This window comes from Crocuta crocuta, unplaced genomic scaffold, assembly GCF_008692635.1.
Source record: "Crocuta crocuta isolate KB4526 unplaced genomic scaffold, BGI_CrCroc_1.0 scaffold4, whole genome shotgun sequence".
In the NCBI taxonomy this organism is placed as follows: domain Eukaryota; kingdom Metazoa; phylum Chordata; class Mammalia; order Carnivora; family Hyaenidae; genus Crocuta; species Crocuta crocuta.
In genome coordinates, this window is record NW_027529996.1 from 3,451,342 (window position 1) to 3,475,041 (window position 23,700).

General features: G+C 39.0%; 1 protein-coding gene across 1 annotated transcript in view; it reads left to right on the plus strand.

Moving 5' to 3' along the window:
• LIFR (LIF receptor subunit alpha) overlaps nucleotides 1–23,700 on the plus strand; it is a 71,738-nt gene that overhangs the window by 16,223 nt on the left and 31,815 nt on the right. The window contains exons 2-7 of the mRNA XM_077763474.1: nucleotides 804–964; nucleotides 2,850–2,964; nucleotides 5,585–5,724; nucleotides 11,959–12,122; nucleotides 16,943–17,117; nucleotides 19,151–19,405. Of these exons, the coding sequence (XP_077619600.1) occupies nucleotides 823–964; nucleotides 2,850–2,964; nucleotides 5,585–5,724; nucleotides 11,959–12,122; nucleotides 16,943–17,117; nucleotides 19,151–19,405 (991 nt within the window). The 5' untranslated portion in view covers nucleotides 804–822. The remainder of the gene's footprint in view (nucleotides 1–803; nucleotides 965–2,849; nucleotides 2,965–5,584; nucleotides 5,725–11,958; nucleotides 12,123–16,942; nucleotides 17,118–19,150; nucleotides 19,406–23,700) is intronic.

Consider the following 23,700-nt stretch of genomic DNA (forward strand, 5'->3'; position numbering starts at 1 on the left):
TTGGGGAGGAGGAACACATCAAAGTTGAGGTCCTTAAACAAATCCCTGTTACAAACAGTCTGTAAACAGCCCCGTAATCACATCTGCAAATCCCCTATACTATTATTTATTCTAATTTTTTCTTTAAACTATTTAAATTTATATGAAATAGAAACTTCATATCATAGCATAAATGAAAAAGAAATATATTACTTGTCATAAATTACTATATTCAAACTAAAAACATCATTCCATATGTCATTTAAAGTTGTTGAAACTTCAATTTCATGTTTGGCTTTTCTATACTGAGTAGTATTAGAATGAAGAGTTATAAATAAGTGCTTTGTTATAATCTTGAACTTGTAACCTGTCATTTGTTTGTTTAATTTTTTTAATGTTTATTTTTAAGAGAGCATGAGGAAGAAAGCGGGTACAGCGTGGGAGGGACACAAAGAGAGAGGGAGACACAGAATCTGAAACAGGCTCCAGGCTCCAAGCCCAATGCAGGGTTTGAACCCAAGAACTGTGAGATTACAACCTAAGCCAAAGTCGAATGCTTAACCACCTGAGCCACCCAGGTACCCCAAGAGGCTGTCATTTGAAAGTTGACCCTATGATGGATCCAGGAAGCAACAGCTGTGTTCGGTTGTTCACATCTCCTAAAGCCAGAGCAGCTTGAGTCTAGTGTATACAAAGTTGTTAATGTAGAATGTGTTTCAGTATCTGTCCATTTGTCTGTCTCAATTCCCTGTGTTGGTGTGCACAGTATAAGAGGTGTTTTTGGAGCACTTTGAACACCATTTGAAATTCTTCTCCTCATCTAGGACTGACTTCTTTGCACGGATGGTGAACATTTCTTTACATTTGAGAAGGCCATCCTGGATGGTGGATAGTAAAAGAATGAGGATGACTTCAAATTTCCAGTGGCTCCCACTAGCATTTATTCTTCTGTATTTAATAAGTCAAGTAAATAGCCAGAAAAGGGGTAAGTGCATCTGAGTCTTAGAGAATAAACTGATTGCAGTGCCCTTGCTATTTTTTGCCATTACTGTTTTGATTATGAGATGATCTTGTGTCTTTATTGAACCCTTCTGGTATTCTGTGGTTAAAATGCGTTTCTTTGCCACCTTTATTTTTCCCCATGTACTTTTTGGTCTCTTTTATAAAGGCCCATAAAGGTAGATGTAAATATTCATTCCCCATTTTAAAAATTAAGGTATTATTTATATAAAATACAATACACCCTTTTAGGGTAAAATTCTGTACATTTTGACAAATGTATACAGTCATGTAAACACCAGGACAATCAAGATACAGAACACTCCTCGTTCTAGAAAATTCCCCATGCTCCTCTGTACTTAGCCCCTTTCCTCCTCAAATCCAGCCAACACTGGCCTGTTTTCTGTCTGTAACTTTGCTTTTCTGAATGTCACATAAATGAAATCTAAATTATCTTTCTTTAATAAAACATTGTGTTCATCTTTTAAAAATATATTAAAAGTACTTCTGTAGATATTACTACCTCATTTGTTTTTATAAAGAATGTTATCATCTTTATGCCCCTGAGTTTATTTTTAATACTATTTCCATAATTAAATGTCTCCTCTTTTCCCCAAGATCACTATTAAATAATTTTATTATGATTGCAGATAATTTCTAGTGTATTTCTAGAGTTTTTGTTTTCTATAAAAAATAACTTTATAATTTATTGCTTTCATAAATGCCATGCCAGTCGTGTGTAAAAACTGAAAAAACTTTTTCAGAGACATTTATATAGAGTCTGAGATGGAATAACTTTTTTTACAGTCGCTTTACCCCTCCCACCTTCCCTCTCCTCCTTCCTTTTTCCTTTTGTCCTCCCTCTTGCCCCCTCCTTTTTTTTTTTTTTTTTCATTTTCTTTTTAGCATGGCAGTTTTTCATTGTCTAGTGCTTCTGTATTCTATGACCTAATACTAGTCTATAGGTATCAATAAGAACTATTAGATTATAATCTTCTTTTTTTTTAAGTTACTTTTTAAAATAGTTTACTGTCAAGTTGGTTTCCATGTAAAACCCAGTGCTCATCCCCACAAGTGCCCTCTCCCATGCCCATCACCCCCTTTCCCCTCACCCCCACCCCCATCAGCCCTCAGNCCATGTTGCTACACATGGCCAGATTTCATTGTTTCTCATTGCCATGTAGTATTCTGTTGTATAGATAAACCACATCTTCTTGATCCATTCATTAGTTGATGTAGTATTATAATCTTCTGAGTCATTTGTTATTTTTCAGTTGTTTAGGTCTCACAAAAGACATATTTTTCAGACTCGTTTGAGTTCATTACCATGTAAATATCATATGCTTCATAAAAATCTAAAGATTGTTCATGGGGTTTCCATGCAGGTAGCAGTCTCGTAACAGGCAGTCAGACAGCAGTGGCTAAGAGTGCTTAGAAGCCGTGTTTGAAGGTATGGGGAACACTTAATTTTTCCTTGCAGTTATTTTATTCAGGGGAAGGAGTAGGGGCAAATGAGGCTACTGAAAAATTCTTCTAGGCCCTCTCTGGGTCTCCTTGACTCTGTAGTCCCTCCCTGCATTTATCTTAGTGGCTGGAGGTGGGACTTTGATGGAGGCCCAGTCCCTGAGTGGTCTAGTGGTTGGCCCACATCCATCGGCTTCCCCTCATTTTTTAATCCACAGCTACAAAAAGAAATTTAAAACCAGTCCCTGCTGTGACTCTGCACTCAGTCCTGCAGAAAGAACATGGCACCTGTGCAGACACATATGCTTATACTCATGACTAAAGGTGGTTTGATGTGTTGACCTTTTACAGTGCAGTTAAATTATTAAGCATGTTCTTTGTGTCTGTGTGTATTTCTCCTTCTCCAGGGGCTCCTCATGATTTGAAGTGCATAACTAACAATTTGCAAGTGTGGGACTGTTCTTGGAAAGCACCCTCTGGAGCAGGCCATGGTACTATTTATGAAGTTTGCATTGAAAACAGGTAATAGAGATACTTTTATTAATAGCTATAACCTAAAGGTCTTTAATTGTAGAACATAGAGATTTTGTTCTAGAATTCTTTTTAACAAAATTATAAATCTTAGCTATTTCCTAAAAAGTCTGAATCTTATATCAAAGTGGGAAAAAAAAACCCTTCTCCTGGTTAAAACTTCGATTCTTTTATTATAGGAATATAAAGTATGGAGCACACCTTGAATATGCTGTGGATTCTAATCTACTATCAGGAAGTTTTACTGGTCCGTCCCAAACCACAGTCTGTCTAGATCAGTTAGGTTCAGTTTTGACTCTGCCCAACATAAAATGTCAGGTCCAGAGTAGGCAGTTAAGGCCAACATAGTTGTTGGTGAGAGAGCCAGATTCCTGTTTATCATGCTGCAGTGCCTTCTTCAGCAGGGGGCCTCGTGGTTCCAGGATGCTTGAGGAGTGGCTGTTAGGTCTGCCTTTCCAGAAGGCAATGAAGAAAAGAAGGGTGATTTTCTTTAAGGAGTTCTCTAAGAAGTTCCGCACAACACCTCTGCTTGCATCTTTGTGGTAGAATTTAGTCAAACAAGGAAGCCTATTTACATAAGAGGCGGGGCAGTTTGCCTGGATAAACCTGGGGTTAATGTGGGGATAGGGAGAGTGGACAGCAGGAGGCTAGCGGCAGCTCACACCTCCTTCCCCTCTCAGGCCATCTTGGAGAGGGCCACAAGCTCTGAAGCCTGGAGGTGAGGCCTTTGGGCTGTCTGCAAACCAGAACATCCTCTTTGCTGTCCCTGACTCTGCGAGGCCCAGGCGGAGTGGTTTAGCAACACCAGAGTTGTTCAGCACAGTGGCTCCGAGGCCAGTTTGCTGATGGGTGGTCCTGATGCAAATTGATATAAGTCTGCATTTATTTATTTATTTTTTAATAGTTTATTGTCAAGTTGGTTTCCATATAACACCCAGTGCTCATCCCCACAAGTGCCCTCCTCCATGCCCTTCACCCCCCACCCCATCTGCCCTCAGTTTGTTCTTGGCATTCAAGAGTCTCTCATGGTTTGCCTCCCTCCCTCTCCCCCACTATTTTTCCCCTTCTTCTCTCTGCATTTAAATATTACTCAGGTTTTTCCCCATTTGGTGTACATTTATTGAGCATTAGTCTAAGCTTTGTGGAAATTTGTCAACCAGGAGGAGCTTGGTTGTAATATTGCAGAAACAGCCCTAACATCTTACTTGCTTATATTCTGCTGTGAAAATAAAGGCTTATTTCCTGCTTGTGTCCTCTGTCTGGGGCCAGCTGGAGTCTCTCTCTCCTGCACGACCCCCAGCCTAGAGGTCCCTCAGCCTCCAGTGCATGAAGTGCTGGCTTTCAGAGCTTCCTTCCTGAAGTGTCAAATGTGATTTTCACTCCCATTTCTCGGCGTATAAAGTCACACTGCCACGCCTTGCCTCAGAGGAGTGGGAAGTGCAGTCCTGCTGTGGGTCCAGAATGGGAGAACCTGAAAAATTTGGTAAATAACATGAATGACTTCCCTCAGGCCACAGGGAGAGGAAGTCGTTCTTGCTCTCTGGGAGGTCACAGGAGACAGATGGTAGCAGTGCTTTTGGTCAGATGCTGCGGGAAATTCTATGTGAAGGGCTGAGGGAGCATTGACTGAGCAGTGGGGGACCCCAGAGAGGGTGTCAGAGGTGTGACTGTGGAGTCTGAATTCCCAGTCTTCTCAGCAGAGAAAGGATAGGAGGGCGTTCAAGCCTGAAAGAATAGGGGCTCAGTGGCATAATGGAACTTATGAAATAGCATGATTTAGCAAATTCAAGTGGTTCTGTGTTTCTGGCACCTAACAAAGCCTCCCCTCCCCTGTGAGGCTGAGAACAGGTGAGCTGACCTGTTCCATGGTAGCCCTAGTGGGTGATGTGGAGAGGCTTGCGCCACGTGCTGGCCAGGGACACAGGAGGCACCCGAAAGTCCCTTTGCTTGAGTTCGGATTTGCATAGGAAGCTAGAAATATACATGAATAACAGTAAAAATAATGTACCTGCACTCTAGAAAGGTTCAAAGGGCCATGCAACCACAGGAGAGAAATGACTTTTGTCCAAGAGATAATGGGTGGGAACTGGAAGAGGTTTGGAAGCAGAGCAGATGAGAAAGTGTTATTCAGACCAAACCGTGGGCCAAAACAGAGGAGCAGTGGCCAAGTCAAGGGTGTGTTTGAGGGGCCACAAACAGCCAGTGTCATTCTTGTCAGTATCTGGGGAGTACCATCTCCACGTGAGACCATGTGATGGCCTTATGTAGAAGGGTGTGGGTTTAGGGTTGCGGGCGTGTGCAGCACGAGGTAAGGCTGCAGAGGGAAGGCTGGTGGGAGTGCGAAGGGCCTGCTGAAATCCTGAGTTTCTTGAAATGATCATCTCTGCTTATCACTCAACTTTGTGGTACAGTCTGGTTATCCATCCTCCACGTTGATGCACTTACCATTAACCTCTCTTTTCTCAGTCTTAAAATGCAGCATAACCTATCACGTTTCTGTATGAAAGAACAGAAAGTATTTTCCAGTGCATTTTGTGTTAATCAGGCTTTTAATGAAAATTGCACTGTTTTATCCACTAATTAAAATGTGATTTTTTTTTCCCCATTGCAGGTCCCGTTCTTGTTATCAGTCAGAGAAAACAAATGCTAAAATCCCAGCTCTTTTACCTGGTGATCATGAAATAACCATAAACCATCTCTATGATTTTGGAAATTCTATAAGTAAATTCACACTAAATGAAAAAAATGTTTGTAAGTATTTGAAAAGAAACTTGATTTGAAAATAAGGCAGCACAGTGCCTTCGTTGTTAGTACTGCAGTGCTTTATAATTGGCAGAAATTTACTCTTCTTTTGAATTCCACTTGTTAGACTAACGGTTGCATTTCCCCAGCAACCATACTGTGGGTTCTAGAACACAGCCAGGATCAGGAAGGAAGCAATCAGAGTGGATGTCAGAGAGTTCACAGTCCTTTCCACATGTGGGTACTTTTCTCGGCATCTCTTCACCTTGCTGATTTCTGCATACCCTTCAGAATTCCTCAGGTGTCCCATGCTCTAGGAAGTGGTCTTTGACTGTCCCCTCCTAGAGGAGAGCCGATTCCTTTCTTAACATTCCCGTAGGCAGTATGTATTTCTCTTTTCGTGGCATCTCTCAGTTGCATTAATACTGTAGTATATAATAAGGCATTTAACGTTTGTTGCTTCCGCAAGAAATAGGTTCAGTTGGGCAGAGAGTTTGTCTTCTACACCTGGTACTTTTACACCAACTGCCTTGCACGTGGCAAGCATCTTCCACAGATATGTTGATTGAATGCCTATGACCTGTGTTAACCCTGTGAGTGGAGTCATGAAATAGCCCAGGCTGATGGAGATAGAGTTTTTGCTACACATTGAGACCTTAGAAACCCCAGTAGTCTTGACTCTTAATGGTGGGAGAAGCAGGTTTTTTCCTTCTCTCCTGACAACTGTGAGGGCATGGCATCATAATGACATTATAATGAGTCCTACAAAGATGACTTACTTTGAAACAAGGAGAAAAATGTAATTAACTTGGTGACTTGTTCAATTTTGTGGATAAGATGCATGTTTGGAGCGCTCTGTGTCTGAGATAGAACAGATTTTGAAAGGATAATAACAAAGCATGCTTTCCAGGAACTTAGCATCTGTCTCACTGCCTTTTAAGATAAAAGGAGAAGAGCCACATTTGTTATTTTCTTTCTGTAGCTGTATGTGAGATCCATGTAAGAATGTTGTATACAGATCAGGCATGATCTCAGTACTCACAGAGAAATACTCTTAACACTTAAGTATATTTCCTACACATATACATATAAATGAGGTTCATGTTTTTATAACCTGCTTGACAGAAAACAGAGTTTTCAGTTTGTGATCTAAATCAATCTGTATTATTTTTCTGTAAAAATAGAAATAGCCTGTCTGCAGAGTACTCCACTGAATGGAGGTACCATAATTACTTAAGTGATTGATTATTAACATTGAGATTTTTATTTCTGGTTTTTCAGTGTAATAACCAGTGCTTTAATGAACATGTTTTCCACATGTTGTGTTTCCAATTTGTGTGATGATGTCCGTAGGCTAAATTCCTAGAATTGGGAATGCTGCATTATGAGCCACATTCCCCTTGTTAAGACTTTGATATCCATTGCCAGTTGTTCTCCAGAACTTCCGAGTCTCTTTGCGTTTCCACAAACATCACTCTGGAGGGACCTTGTTCTTCGCTTCCTTGCCAGGACTCGGTTTTGTTAATTTCTCTTCATTTTGCCATTTCAATCTGATCGCCCCCAATTAGAGCACTTTGTTTTTGTATTTCTGTGATTACTTTTTTGGAAAAAAAAAATGATGAGTCATTCTTATTCTTTCCTGAACTGTCTGTATCCTCTCTCATTTTTCTCTTTTGTTGAAACTCAGCTTTTCCTCCCATCAGTTCACAAGAGCTCTCAATATTATGGTTATTAATTTTGTCATATTTCCTACAAGTAATTTCCCAAACTTACAATTTAAATGTCTTGGTTTTCATTTTTATATAAATAGACTCTCTTGCTATTTTTCTTTGAGATTTTGGTTTTATTATCATGCTTGATTTAAATCTTTTACACATCTGGAATTATTTTGTAGTAAGGATAAGGACTCTAACTTAATTTTGTTCCAGATTTAAAAGAATTGTCTAGGACTCTGTCAGAGAGCCAGTTTGTGTTGTCTGATTTTTCAGTAGGTATTGAGAAGATTCTGTCTGGGAGGCTCCTTGAAAGTGTCAGTATTGGATAGAAGAACTAGAAAAGCAAATCAAGGCAGATTCTGGATGACTTACTAGAATGATGTAGTTCATTGTTTTGACATATGTAGTTGATAACATTTTTTAAAAAAGTATTTTATTCTGAGAGAGAGAGAGAGAGACCGCGTGAGCAGGGGAGGGTCAGAGAGAGAGGGAGACACAGAATCCGAAACAGGCTCCAGGCTCTGAGCTAGCTGTCAGCACAGAGCCCGAGCCCGACACAGGGCTCAAACCCACGAACCGTGAGATCATGACCTGAGCTGAAGTTGGACGCTTAACTGACTGAGCCACCCAGGTGCCCCTTGTTAATAACATTTTTAATAATATTGGGTCTGATTGTGATTAGAATATTAGATTAACAGTATTCCAGTACTAACCCCCTACCACCACTATGATAATACTGATAAGAAAATTGAAAAGCAGATGAATATGAAAGAGAGAGATGGGGGCATCACGAAATCTTTGAGTACCTACCGTGTTCGGGAGAAGCTGTGAAATATTGGTGCGGCTGTGCATTTGAGGATCTGGCCTTTGGGGCACTTGGCTACTGAATAAAAGTATGAGAAATTCTGTTTTCCTCAGGTGCTTTTAAAAATACACATAGAAAGAAAAATTACATAAAAATCTATAAGATATATATATATATATAATTTTTTAATAAGCTTCTAATTGACAGGGAAAGTGCAAAAAGAAGTTTTTGTAAGACTTTTAGTATCTAAGTTTCTTAAAACCACCTGAAAGTATGGATCCGTCTGAGTCAGAATAAAATAATGTGGACCCCATAAATGAACTAGGAAAGCTCCCATCTTCTGATGTCCTGAGCAGGAAAAACATGGAGGTTATGGCTAAAGATGTACTAGCTTTAAAAAATAAACACAAGTCACTATATGTATTTCCCAGCTGAAAAGTTCCTATTTTTAAGAAAACAATACTGTCCTCCAGTGTTTATTTTAGCTGGAAAGAAATGCAGATGATAGATAGTTTGTGGGCACTTAGGGAAACTTCCCTTTTACTGTGATGAATTGGACTATGAAGTAGTGAAAAAAGTGTGTGTGTTTAATCATTTCACTTGTATAATTATTATTATTACTGTCCTTAGCTGGAAATACTGGATATGACTTGTGTTTTGAAGAATAGCCCACTTCTATTTAGATAAAAGGTAAAGTATGTGTAGTTTTCAGGGACAGAGCATTTTAATAGCTAAATATTGTCTTAGTGTAGATGCTCCTGTGTTTCATAATTTTTAAGTTACTGGATCATGACATCTTGAAACACTTAAAAGAACCATGTTCTTAGAAGCCTCTACTCTGTGTAATCACACTGGCACCTTGAACTTCTTGCTCCTTGTTTGCTCCTTCTGTTTGTTTTTTTATTATTAAGTTTTTATTTTAATTCCAGTTAGTTAACATATAGTGTTATATTATTTTTAGGTATATGATATAATGCCTCCTTCTGTTTTATTTTTTTAAGTTTATTGTATTTTGAGAGAGAGAGGGAGTGGGAGGAGGGGTGGGGGGTGGGAGGGAGAGAGAGAATCCCAAGCAGGCTGCATGCTGTCAGTGTTGGAGCCCAGTGTGGGGCTTGAACTCACGGACCATGAGATCATGACCTGAGCTGAAATCAAGAGTCGGACACTTAACTAACTGAACCACCCACGTGCCCCTGTGGCTCCTTCTGTTTCGAAAGTAGTTCCTACTTAAAACTTGTCCTATATGCTGATGCATAGGGGCACAGGTACCCCAATGTTCATAGCAGCACTTTGAACAATAGCCAAATCATGGAAAGAGCCTAAGCATCCATCAACTGATGAATGGATCGAGAAGATGTGGTTTGATTATACAGCGGAATACTACTTGGCAATGAGAAGGAATGAAATCTGGCCATGTGTAGCAATGTGGATGGAACTCGAGGGTGTTATGCTAAGTGAAATAAGTCAGGCAGAGAAGGACAAATACCATATGTTTTCACTCAAGTGGAACAGGAGGAACTTAACGAAGGACCAATGGGGAGAAGAAGGGGAAAAATAGTTGGGGAGAGGGAGGGAGGCAAACCATGAGAGACTCTTGAATGCTGAGAACAAACTGAGGATTGATGGGGGTGGAGGAGAGGGGAAGGGGGGTGATGGGCATGGAGGAGGGCACTTGTTGGATTGAGCACTGGGTGTTACATGGAAGCCAACTGGACAAGAAACTATTTTAAAAAAAAACAAACTTGTCCTGTAAAGCATCCTCCACTGTCCTCATGTAGCTGTGAAACTGCTGACTTTGCTGTATTCTGGTTAGGTTTTGAATCCACATGTCCTATTTCCTGTACAGCCATAAATATTTTACATAGATCTAGTGTACAACACTGTGCTCAGCAAATTTCAGTTAAATTTATTAAGAACTTAGTAAATTCCAAGACTGATTTGTATTGGTTTGCTCTGCCACTTCCGTCATAGGCTATATAGTGCTATGTAGGTTAATAGTGCTATATTCTTTGCACATTCAGCTACCCTACTTCTGGAAAGTCCTGCAGTTTGTACTTGCCGTGACTTATTTAACTGGACCCTGTGCTTTATGGGGAAGTGCTAGGATAGGTGTGAGGCCCGAGAGCATGTGTCTCTGGATTTCTTTTAACTTACCTTCATTTACTGTTATTTGAAGAGAAAACATGCAAGAAAGAATCCCAACATACCAGAAGGCCTACATTTCATAGAACAGAACAGGTTCATACCTTATGTGTTTTTCATTGAGCTATTTTAGTAATTTACTCATCCCTTGTAGGTAGGGAGACTTGAAGATTTTGAAAAGTAAGAAATTTACCATTTTCTCCCTATGAAATACTATATCCCTGGGCATGGTGTTTGTTTCCTTTATCATTTGTAAGGCAGCTTCAGAGGCCACTGCCTTCCAGACTTCTCTCTCACATATTGACAGTACCCTCACCAATGTCAGTCAGTGGTCTTTGTTCAGTTTTCCTCTATGAACTGTCTCTTATTTGGCCTAGATGACAACCCATTTCTTTTGGTCTCAGCAGTGCCATATCTTCTCTGGTTTCCTTGTGCCTCGCAGGATTCTTGCTGGGGTTCTCTGGCTTCTTGAGGCTGTGACTGTCTGTTGGTAGCTCTTAAACAAGCTTTGGCCATTTTGAGTCTGTGTGCTCAAGTTCATTTCTTCAGCTACACTCAGAGAGTTCCTGTTGAGTCTGTGTCTGTGGTGCTGATGGTCTCTGTTCTCACTTCCTGTGTGCTTAGCTCTCCATTGATCGTCTCTCCCTCCTCTGACACTTGGTCATCCATAGCCTGTCTCTCCTGTTTCTTCCCAATGTCAGTGATTTATTTTGTCTGCTTTCTGGGCTTGGAACTTGAGGAAATCTTAGATGTTTCCCTTTCTCATTATGCTAATCCCTCACTTCTTTGATCTGGTCATTTCTTTGAAGTGCCTGTCAGAGTTTTTCCTTTTCCATATCCCTCATGCACATGATGAGGCATCATGATCCATATCCTTGCTACTCTGGTCAGCCTTTCTCTAGTGGTCTGCCACTTAGTCATCTCATCTCTGTCAGCCCCCGCACTGCATTGCACACCACAGCTCAACTGGCTTTTCTGAAGGACTTCTTATCCCACTGAGTACTTTATAGATCTGCACAGTACCCTGTTGACATCCTCATTTAATGCCTTGGTCGTTCCTATGGTCTTGCTGCCGTTTAGATCCCTACACCCAGTATTAGCTCATAGCATCCCCAGGTGGATGACTTCCATCAGCATGAGGGGCTCTGACACTGGAAGGTGAGTGGGAAATGTGCAGAGAAAACAGATGGAAAGGCCTACCAAAGCAAGTTTTCCATATTCCATCATTTTCTTGGGCCTGACCTATAGTTATCCAAAGGAAGCTCCTTTACTTCTCTCTGATGGTACCCATTTGTAGATCCGGACTGATGACACGAGTATTGTGGGAACCCAGTAGCTATTAGAAGACATACTAAGATTTGATAATAATTTACTTAAATTTGATGAATCCTTGGAAGCTGCTTGTACAAATAAATCCATATATTCTGTTTTGTCAGTAATCACTTTGAGAGTTTGCTTTTAATTCTGAATTCTTTTGTGATCAAGATGGAATAGAGTTTAAAACTAGTTGATTAATGGAATTACAATATGAAAAACCATTACTTATTTTACTGAGTTTTGTCTTTTGGTTTTTTTTCTAAGCCTTAATTCCAGATACGCCAGAGATCTTGAATTTGTCTGCTGATTTCTCAACTTCTACGTTATACCTCAAGTGGAATGACAGGGGTTCTGTTTTTCCCCGTCACTTAAATGTCATCTGGGAAATTAAAATTCTGCGTAAAGAAAATATGGAAATCATAAAATTAGTAAGTTTGAACCAAAATAGTCTTTTTTCTTGTGACATTATAGAAACCAAATAATTTTTAAAAGATTTTTGAGGTAGTATCAGTGAACCCTTCTTTACAGTGTTAAGGGATTAGATCAGCTGTCCTTTCAGGGTTCATTAAAAACTATCTGCTATGACTCAAAAATCAATTATTAAAATAATATATAACCATTCCAGTAAGTTTAGGAAATTAAGGGAGGAATAATGCATCATTCCACCACACGAACACAGGAAACATCTTTCTGTTTCTGTCCGGCTTTTTTTATGTGCATGTTTTTACACAAATGAAAAACATATACATATAATTTGCTATCATTTTTATTTTGTCTAATATTCTGAACATAAAAATAAATGTTTTTTTTTTAAATGTTTAGTTATTTTTGAGAGAGAGAGAGAGAGATGGAGCGTGAGCAGGGGAGGGGCAGAGAGAGAGGGAGACACAGAATCTGAAGCAGGCTCCAGGCTCTGTCTGAGCTGTCAGCACAGAGTCTGATACAGGGCTCGAACCCACAAACCATGAGATCATGACCTGAGCCAAAGTCAGATGCTTAACCAACTGAGCCACTCAGGTGCCCCAAAAATAAATGTTTTGAAACATTTAGTCATAATAATTGTTGAGAAGTTTTGTATAAGCCTGTAAGTTTGAATTTATTTGAATCTAAAATCACGTTCTTAACATTTAGCAGTGCATGCTTTTTTTCTGTTATTTTTTCAAATTTTGTTTATGAATGGTTTCCTTATGATCTGCCTTTAGTTTGCTCTTAATCAAAAGGATGATGAGGAATAGCAGTGAAAAGTTTTGACAGCTGATACTTGGTAATTCCCCCTTTTTGTTCCTTGACTCTCTTCTTCCTCAGTGGATTTGAAATGTGCTTAGTTAGAGATTTAAGAATTAGAAGGCTATCTCATGATTTTACAGTTATTTGCCTGAGTGCATAGATAAGATAGACAGTAAAGATAAAACATAAAATGACTGTTTTATGATTACTGTCTTGTTTTTTCTTTCTGACATTCTGTGTCTGACATTCCTAAAATGGGAGCAGCCATTAACTGTGGGCTGCATGTGTGCTGACTCTTGTAAATGCTCTGTACATGTTAATCCCTTGCATTCCTGACCCTGTGGTTAAAGCTCTGTATATGTTCAGTCTTTGCATCCTCACAGCAGGCCCATGAGGGAGGCACTATGAACATCATCCCCGTTTTACAGATGAAGACACAGAGACATAGAAGATATTAACTAATGGAGCTGGGATTGAAGTGCAGGCAGTTTAGTTGCAGTCTGTGCTCTTTCTTACCCACCACGATTTCTATTACAAAACAGATATATTTATTTTTGTGTAAGGTGCCTTTCCTTACCTTTTCACCAGTGCAAATTGAATGTACATTCAAGACCTAAGTCAAATCCTGTCCCTTATGTTAAAGCCCATACTGATTACCTCAGCCTAAAATGCTCTCTCTTTTCTTGAATTTTAATGTCAGTTCTTGTCTGTTAATCTTACCTGCAACTAGCTTTGATACAGCTGTACCACTGCTTAGAACTATTGCTTATCTGAAATTGTACCGTGTAGCTTGACACTTTGTGCTCTGGGTTACCACTTACCGGCTTGGGGTAGCTTCCCAAAACCTCCTTTTTGTCATTTGTGAAGTGCTGCCAGTCTTTGCTTTAGTAAATGATTATTGGTATCTGTAAAGCTGCTAAGCAACTAGCAGTTGTCATTACTTTTTGCAGGGGGCTGCCCAAGAAATGCTAGAGTAAGAGGGCCGATCTTTGCAGTGTAAGTGAAATCAAGCGTAAATGAACGGAGATACTATTTTTTTTTTAATGTTTTCTTTATTTCTGAGAGAGAGAAAGACAGCATGAGCAGGGGAAGGCCAGAGAGAGAGGGAGAGACAGAGTCAGAAACAGCTGTCAGCACAGAGCCCGACACGGGCCTCAAATCTATGAACCATGAGATCATGACCTGAGTTGAAGTTGGACGCTTAACTGACTGAGCCACCCAGTCACCCTTCTTCTCCACACTTCTTACAGAGGGTTCATGTACATCTTGTTTGTATGGTGGGAGTGTGGTAAATAGCTGAGAACTCTTGTGGACAGAGGTTCCTCCAGAGCTCCAGCAACCTCCACTCCTATCAGCTAACTCAGAAGAGATTAATACCTAGGTATACACATAACCCACTCAGGGCAGACCTCTGTGGTTTTTGGCATACTTGTTATTAAGCTTCAGTTCAAGAGGTCTCCCATCATCATTCAGGAGATTCCTTTTACCTTTTTCTTAGTGGATCCTCTTCTTCCTGAATTCTTTCTCTTATTTTCTCATTTTGGTGGAAGCATGTATCCTAGTAGTTACTAGCTATTCATTATAGATACTCTTTGCTACCTACATTGATAGTTTGCAGGTGTATTTTGTTTTTTAAAAATTTAAATTAATTACTAACAAAATTTAAAAGACTGTCAATTCCAAATATCGAGATGTAGAACAGTTGGAACTTTCATACACTTCTGGAGGGAGTGTAAAATACTTCTTGATGAATTCGTTAAGACATAACATTTCTAAAAATGTCTATTTTGCATTCATTCACGATTACTATTTTAGCTGGATATAGAATTGTAAGTTGGGGGATTTTCTCAAGATTTGGAAGACATTGTTCCATTTGTTTCTTATTGTGGATCTGTCTTTGTTGTGCTAGACAGTCATGCAGCCCCTTTCAGTCTCAAAACACATGTCTGTCAGTTTGGGAAATTTTCTTATTTTATGTCTGATTTCTTCCTCTCTGTTTTCTCTGTTCTTCAGAAATCAGCCTGGACCTCTAATTTTCTTACTGTTTCTGCTTTCTATCTGCATTTAATTATTGTTGTATTTTCTGAACAGTTTTTCTTAAATTTTATCTTATACCCAGTTACTGAATTTCTATTAACATATATATTTTTTAATGTATAAGATATCCCTTTTCTTCATTCTTTCTGTTTGTTTTCTGTATGCATTATCTCTTATCTCTGAGGACATCAGTTATCTAATTTTTTTTTCTCTCTGTTCTGTTTCTTCAGGTCACTTTTTTCTCTATTTTTCTCCAATTTCTGGTCATCCTGGTTGCTCATATTTTAAGTAGGTGGCTCTTAAAAAATTTTTTTTAATCTAATTGGAACTTTTGTTTGCTGTCTAGGGACTTGTTGACTGGGGTGTTATTATAGGTGATTAGTTGGGCCATCTAGTTGGCAGAATCTTTATATTATCATTTTAGGTGTTTATCTTGACCGGTTCATATCCTCTAGAAAGTTCATTTTGGGTCCTACCTGGTAGGTAGAAACTCTGCCATCAGCATCCTAGGGGCTGAGTAGACAAAGGCAGGAACACACCAGCCTTCACAGTACATAGGTTAGCAGTCCCGCCCCTTCCTCCACCGCCCCCCCCCCGGTCTNATTCCCCATTCTCCGTTCTTTCTGGGGTTCTTCATTTCAGCAGTATTTGGTCTTACTTTTCCAGAGCATAAATCTCCATTCTGCCAAGATGAAGAGGGGTAGTCTTTTTGTAGCACAGAATGTGGGAGGGGACTTGGGTATCTAACATACCTTCAGACAACTTTCAAGCAGCTTTCTGTTCTGTGCCTCACCTTCACCTGCATTTCCACAGGAGCCTGGTGCATGCAGCCCCTTCCTGAGCCCTTTGGTATTTACATGATAGAAATCAGCTTGTTTCTGCCTTTTCCAATGAAGGCTTAAGGTTCAGCTTTCTCAGGTCTTCTGAGTCCGTTACCGTTGTCCATCAGCCCTCCAGCATTCAGAATTTCACTGGTGGTGTTTCTTCTCTTGTGTTTTGCCTTTGTGCATCTATACCTTTTTTAAAAAATCTGTGCACTTTTGTTTTAGAGACATTTCAGAAGATAATAGAGGGGGAAAGACAGTTATTGAAGCTGTGGTCATTTGCTGGAAGTCCCAAGGTCCCTTTTAGTAGATCTGTGATATTTGATTGAAATCCTTTCCATTTTTCACAGCGGAGATTAATATTTTATATTATTGTACATTGCATATTTAAAAATAAAATTTTTAATGTATAACACATAAATATAAATCCAATCTGAAACAGTTATTTTGTTGAAATGCTGCTCCTCTCTTTAACTGTTTTTTTCTTAAGTTTATTTATTTTGAGAGAGAGAAAGAGAGAAACACACACACAAGCAGGAGAGGGGCAGAGAGAGAGGGAGAGACACAGAGAATCCCAGACAGGCTCCACACTTCAGTGTGACGAGCCCTGTGTGGGGCTTGACCTCACGAACTGAGATCATGACCTGTGCCGAAATCAAGAGTCAGACTGAGCTACCCAGGCGCTTTCCTGCCTTTAACTCTCGGAAGTACAGATCCATTATTTTTTCTCAGCGAAAAATGGAGATCAATTTAAGACAGTGGTACATTTGTCTGTGAAATGTATTGAATGTTTTGGAAAATGAACATCATGTATAATCAGTGGAGCCTAAAGTTGAAGTAAACAAGTGCACTTGTTGTGATGTGTACCAGGTGTTGTATGGAGTTGTTGAACCACCAAATTGTACACATGAAACTAATATAACACTGTATGGTAATTGCACTGGAATGAAAACAAAAGAAGTAAACGTAAATGAATCATGATTATTGTTTCTGTAAGTCTCCTATTACGCCTTTTCGAAAACTGAGATAGTTGTACAAAAGGACAAACCTTTATTTAACTTAGTGGTGATTGTATACTGTCTGTTGTTTTTTAATTTGAAAGGCAAGCAGAACATACCACTACTTAGAAATCTCCTTTTGTGTTTGTGTCCATTTTGTAGGTGACCCACAACACAACTGTGAATGGTAAAGATACAGTTCATCACTGGAGTTGGGCCTCAGACATGCCCTTGGAGTGCACCACCCATTCTGTGGGAATTCGATACTATGTTGACGATCCTCATTTCTCTGGTCGCAAAGAGTGGAGTGATTGGAGCCCACTGAAGAACGTTTCTTGTAAGCTTACATGTTGAAAAGCTTTCATTTCAAATGAATTAGATTACTCTTGCATAAGGGTAAGGTTTAGTTTAAGCTTTTAGTTCTCCGAATGCCATTTAGGTTCCCCAGGGTCACCTGAGGATCTTCCAAGTCTCTGTCCCAGAACATTTTGATTCAGAAACCCTGGGGTGTGATTCAGGAATCTGTATCTTTAAAGATCTTCCTGAGTGATTGGATAAGCATCTAGGTTTGGTAGGCGGTGAACAACATTAAAAATTTTAGGGAGATGTTTTTGACATCAAGTTTATATGTTAAAAGAAAAAACAAAAGGGTTCCCAGTTTCTTGGCCATAGAGCAGATCTGTATGAGCTGCAGAGTTCTTGCAGAGAGGGTGGAGATCTGTAATTATACCGAAACTCACCTGTACACTGAATGGAACTCATGCAGGTAGAGTGTTGGCAGTGTGGGAGAAGGCTTGGAAAATTGTTGACAATGAGATGGAAGTCCTTCAGCAGGCTGGTTTTTATTGTAGATCATTCGCTCTAGTGACAGCGTGGAGAAGTGGATCTGGGGAAGGAAGGACTCAACGCAGGTCGATAAGTAAGGAGGATCTTGTTGCAGTTCAGTGAAAGCCAGTGGAGGCGTAAAGTGGGGCTTTGGAATGGAAAGGAAGAAAAGTTGTGAACACTGAAGACACAGAATTAAAGTTGGTGACTGTGTGTTTGGTAACCAAGAAATAGAGCCAAATGTGACTATTAGTTTGGGCGGCTGAGTAGCTGGTGATGTCTTCCAATGAGGCAGAAAATATATGAATGAATTCAGTGGGAAAGTTAAATTCATTTTCAGTATGTTAAGGTCGAGGTACTTATGAAGTGCCTGGGTAGCAATGTCTCATAGGCAGTGATTAGAAAGAACTGGAGCTCTATATTTAAGAATCAACAAATATTTGATGCAAATTGTTTATGTCTGGAAGTTAACATGCTCAGGGAAAGAGAAATAGGGACCAGGGACACATCTACAAGTTTGAATGTCTAAGGGTAGGATGAAAAAAAAAAAGAGGCCAGCAAACAGACACATGAAACGATGCTCAGCATGCCTCCTCATCAGGGAAATACAAATCAAAACCACATTGAGCTACCACCTCACACCAGTCAGAGTGGCTAAAATGAGCAAATCAGAGAACTGTAGATGCTGGTGAGGATGTGGAGAAACAGCCACTCTCCTACACTTGGTGGGAATGTAAACTGGTACAGCCCATCTGGAAAACAGTGTGGAGGNAAGAGGCCAGCAAAGCAGACAGTAGCCAGAGGCCTAAGAGTAGCCCGGTTGGGGGGTGGGGGGTAGAGTGATGTAGAACCCAAGAGAGAAGAGGGTTTTGAGAAGTTAGAGCTTAGGCAACATACCCTAGCTGTGGATGTCAAAGGGAAGGGGTTCTGAGAAGTGGCCATTGAACTAAGCAATTAGGCCCGCAAGCCACTTCAGTGGAACGGTCATGGTAGGACCCAGGTTGTGGTAGATTAAAGAGTAAGTAGGAAACTAGAGGTAATTAAAAAGATTGCACATTTAGGAAAATAAAAACAAAGGTGTGGCTTTAACCAGCAGGGAATTGGGATTAAAGAAAAAGTTCTGTTTAGGATGTAGAGTACTTAAACATATATTCAAGCTGCTGGAAAGTAAGAAGTCTGCCCTGCATAGAATTATTTCAAAGAATAGAATTTTGCCATGAGTGCCTTTTTCTTGGTGTGGATTTTTCATGTGTGGATATAAACCCATTTAATTTGAACTATGCTTCTTAAGACATAAACGTTGTGACCTTAGACATTGGCGTATAGTCCCCTGCACTCCACCACCATCACTCATCATAAGTAGATAAGACATACCTGGTTTTATTTTGTTTCTTGTATGTGTCTTGCTCCTTTGAAACCTGAGAATTATACCTTATCTTTGGGCCACCATTATTACATAACACTTTATAGTATGTTTTGTATCCACTGGGCCTTTTTATGGTAAAATGCTTCTAAAGTATTTGTAATTCCTTTTGCTGTTTCTAGGGTCTCCTGATTCTCAGCCTAAGGTTTTTCCTCAGGACAAAGTGATACTTGTAGGCTCAGATATAATATTTTGTTGTGTGACTCAAGAAAAAGTGTTATCAGCACAGATTGGACAAACAAATTGTCCCCTTATTCATCTTGATGGGGAAAATGTTGCAATCAAGATCCACAATATTTCTGTTTCTGCGAACAGTGGGACGAATGTGGTTTTCACGACAGAAGATAACATATTTGGGACGGTCATTTTCGCAGGATGTAAGTATCTAATATTAAAGAAAGAGTTCCTGTTAATCTGTTTCGGTCCTATTTGAAAGCTTTAATGCTGTTAATGCTGTTTCCAGGTGTTGGGAAATGGTACCGTCNTCTTTCTCTTTTCTTATTCTTTAATAAATGATATATGAAGGCACCAGAATTTTTGCTTGTTCTAAGAGGAGTTCTAAGCTTGTTTTCTATATACTCATATTTCTATATCTTGTAGGTTCTGTAATAAGATTTGAAACCTCCAGCTGCTAATTTTGAAATTCTTAGTTAACAGCTTTGTTGAGTCGAAGGTAATTAGTATGCAATACTTCTGAATCCTAAATTGTTTAGGAATTATTTCATATACAGTTGACCCTTGAACAAAAAATAAGTTTTAACTGCATGGGTCTGCTTATACATAGATTTTTTTCAGTAAATACAGTATAGTACTGTAAATTCATTTTTCTTATGATTTTCTTAACATGTTACATAGCTTGCTTTATTGTAAGAATATAGTATATAATACATATAATGCTCAGAATACATGTTATGTTAATCAGTTGTCTGTTATTGGTAAGGCTTCCAGTCAACAGTAACATAGTAGTTAAGTTTTGGGGGAGTGAAAAGCTATATGTAGATTTTTTTTTAAGTTTATTTTTTTAGTAAAAAACTAACACCCAACACGAGGCTTGAGTTCATGACCCCAAGATCAAGAGCCATGTGCTCTTCCAACTGAACCAGCCACGTGCTCTTATATGTAGATTTTTGATTTCATGGGTGGTTGGTTCCCTAACCCCTGTGCTTTCAAGGGCCACTCTATGTCAGTTTCCCACCTAAAACATACCTTTTAAAATTAAAAAGGTAAAACATCCCACCTAGTTAAAACATCTTTTTAAAATTTAAATGTAAAACGTACCTTTTGGAGCACCTGGGTGGCTCAGTCGGTTGAGCTTCTGACTCTTGCTATCAGCTCAGGTCATGATATCAACGTTGTGAGATCAAGCCCCATGTCAGGCTCCATGCTCAGCACAGAGCCTGGTTAGGAGTCCCTCTGTCTCTCTCCCCTGCTCACTCTTTGTCTCTCTCTCTCTCAAATAAGTAAATTTTAAGAAATTTAACATACCTTTTAAAATCTACCCCATTAAAGAAATTGTAATGATTTTACACAAAATCTTTCAGTAACATAATGCATGCTTCTTTGACCTTTCAAGAAATGTATTTGAGAAGAAGAGGGTAGCTGGCGGACATGCCTTAGATGGGCCCCTCTCTCCCTTTGTGTGTCTAACACATGCTCCGTAATGCAGGGGCATCTTTATTAACATGGTCACTCCCATAGTTCTAAAAGTCCAGGACATTTCCAGAAGTTACCATTGGAGACTGCCCTGCTTATATAGCTTGTGTTGAATGTCCACAGAGAATTTTGTGTTTCGAGCTTTTCTGCCCCTTGTCCCGTGGTAACTGTCATGTGGCACATGGATGGCTTTGCCTCCAGCAGTTTGTGCTTCGCTTCCTTCCCCCCATTCTGAATTCGAGGCTGAATTTGGGCTAAAGGGTTTCATGAATAAAGTGTGTGGGATGTAGTGAGTGGGTTTTGTGATTCTCTTTTGCTTCTGTGGTGGTTTTTTTTTTTTTATTCTCATTCTGTCCTCTAGACCCGCTGCTCTCCATCTCTCTTTTCCTTCTGTTGAATGCTTAGGTTGCATTCTGTTGAATTTCTGATACACTCCCAAGGGAATAACCAGGCTTAGGTGCGCTTCTCAGTTTGATGGCTGGAACCGTGTTCCGTTTTTGTTTTCCCAGTAATGCATTTTGGAATTCAAGTGAAAGTGAGATAATGTTCAAATTTAAACTTTAGAAATTTCTTTCCTAATGGAATTTTAGGAAATGACTTACAACATTCCTCGTAAATGATCATGGAACATAAATTGAGAACCAGTGGTATATGTAGTGAGGCTGCCTGATAAGTGATACCAAAAAGTGAAATAGCCACTCAAAATTATGGAAGACAAAAATTAAAACTCAGAAGATGAGACTGTCCATCAAGTTTTTATTATTTCCAACTGTATTCTAATCCTCTGTCATGTAGTAGGACAAACTTATTTAATTCATAAATTAACCTTCATTTATAGCATTTGGTGGTTGAAATATTCAGGATTTGTTAACTCAGGAACAGCGGTAGAATTTCCCTTCAGGGGATTTCTTTAGGGACTTAACAGCAAGGGTAGTTTATGGTGTGAGTTAGGGATCAAGATTCATTATTTTCTTTCCCTTATGGATATTCTGTTAACCCACCATGTGTTGAAAAGATACAATAAGAACCTGCCAGGATTTTGATTTGACTTCCATTAGGTCTATTAATTTAAGAGACCAGTTTAGAAGAATTTTCATTCTTTCTGTTCTGAGTTATTCAAACCAGAAACATGCTATATCTTTCCATTTTGTTAGGTCTTCTATATCTTTCAGTAAGTTTATTCCCATGAATTTGATGTTTGGTGCTAATAGTAACAGTGGCTTTTTTTTCCTGTTATTATTGTAATTGCAAATTTTTTATCTAACAGACAAAAGAATATTTACCAATATTTGTCAGTGTTTATGCATGAACTAAAGCAGTAAGAACATGACCTGAGCCAAAGTCGGACGCTTAACCAACTGAGCCACTCAGGCGTCCCCAGAGATATTTTCATAGATAGTGTCACTTCAACATTAAATATTAACTTAAATATTAATCTTTCATCATACTTGAAGTATTTTAAAATAATACACAGTGACATAGAATTGAAGTGTTTAAATATTTACGTCACATGTCAGATTTTGTACTTTCTCATTTGAAAACATTTTCATAAAAAATGGCTTTGTTTTTTAAATTGCATTTTCTATTTGCTGGTAATACTGTTGATTTTATACTTAGTTTTTACCTAGCTTCAGGTGATTCCTTTGTAAGTTAATTTCTTTGAGAAGACAGTGTCTTACCTTTCAGATCCTGCCTTCTCTGATTTTTTCTACCTCCTATCTTTCTTCTCCTTTCCGTTTGCTCCTGTTATTTGGATTTTAACTATTTCAACTTAACATATCTGCCAAATACTAAGATAATCGGCATTTTTAGTATACTCAAAAATTTGGCATATCATTCTAATAAAATGACTAAAAGTTTGGTCTTAGATTTAAGACCATTTTCAAAATAAATACGTCAGTTTTAGTCTCATTATATGGTTGTTAGACTTTAATATAAATACTCAGGACTCCTCTTAATATTACCTAAAATATTATTGATGGACTATATTCTACTCAGGAAGATACAAGAAATGTTTTAAGTTCTTTTAAGTTACTCACATAGTCTAATAACTGTATTTAAAGTTTAGTTTAAAAAAATTATTGGAGCTCCTGGGTGGCTCAGTTGGTTAAGCATCCAGCTCTTGGTTTTGTCTCAGGTTATGATCTCACGATTTCTGCATCCGGCTCTGTGCTGACAGCTCAGAGCCTGGAGCCTGCTTCATATTCTTGTCTCCCTCCCTCCCTCTCTCTGCCCTTTCTTCCCTTGCACACTTGCTGTCTCTCTCTTTCTCAAAAATAAATAAACATTAAAAAGTAAAATTTTTTACACTTTTTTTTTTTTTTCCCAACAGGTAATTATTTTTAAAGAACTCAGTGAAAGATAGTTTGGATAAGTATGACTGGGAACACTAGTTTCTGCGTATGCTTGGTTTAAGCATGATTATAGAAATACCAATTTTTCTTTCTTTTTTTGTTTTTTTTTTTTTGAGAGAGAGAGAGAATGAGCAGGAGAGAGGGGCAGAGGTGGGGAGAGAGAGAGAATCTAAACAGGCCTAGGGCTTGATCCCATGACCCTGGGATCGTGACCTGAGCTAAAATCAAGATTTGGATGCTCAACCAACCAAGCCACCCAGGCGCCCCTGGAAATACCAATTTCTAAAATTAGTGTACAGCTGCAGAATTATCCATTATTACTTTAAAGGCCTAAGACACACACACACACACACACACACACACACACACACATTCTTTTTTCTAGCTTTGTTGCTGCAAAGGAAGAGGGAATCATTTCAATAAAGAACAAAAACAAAAGAGCAGTTGTCACTTCTGAATGTAGAGAGATGTGGCATTTCACCAAGAGGTGCTTACTAAGTAATAGTCCTTGTAACATCTTTTAAGAACTCTGAAACTTATAACATGGCTTGTGTTGACTTTTAATATGAATTGGGATTTCTTTTGAAATCACAGTATATAAATTATAGATATGAATACTTTTAGCCTGTAAATTTTCCTGAGAGATTTGGAAGATTTTAAAGGGG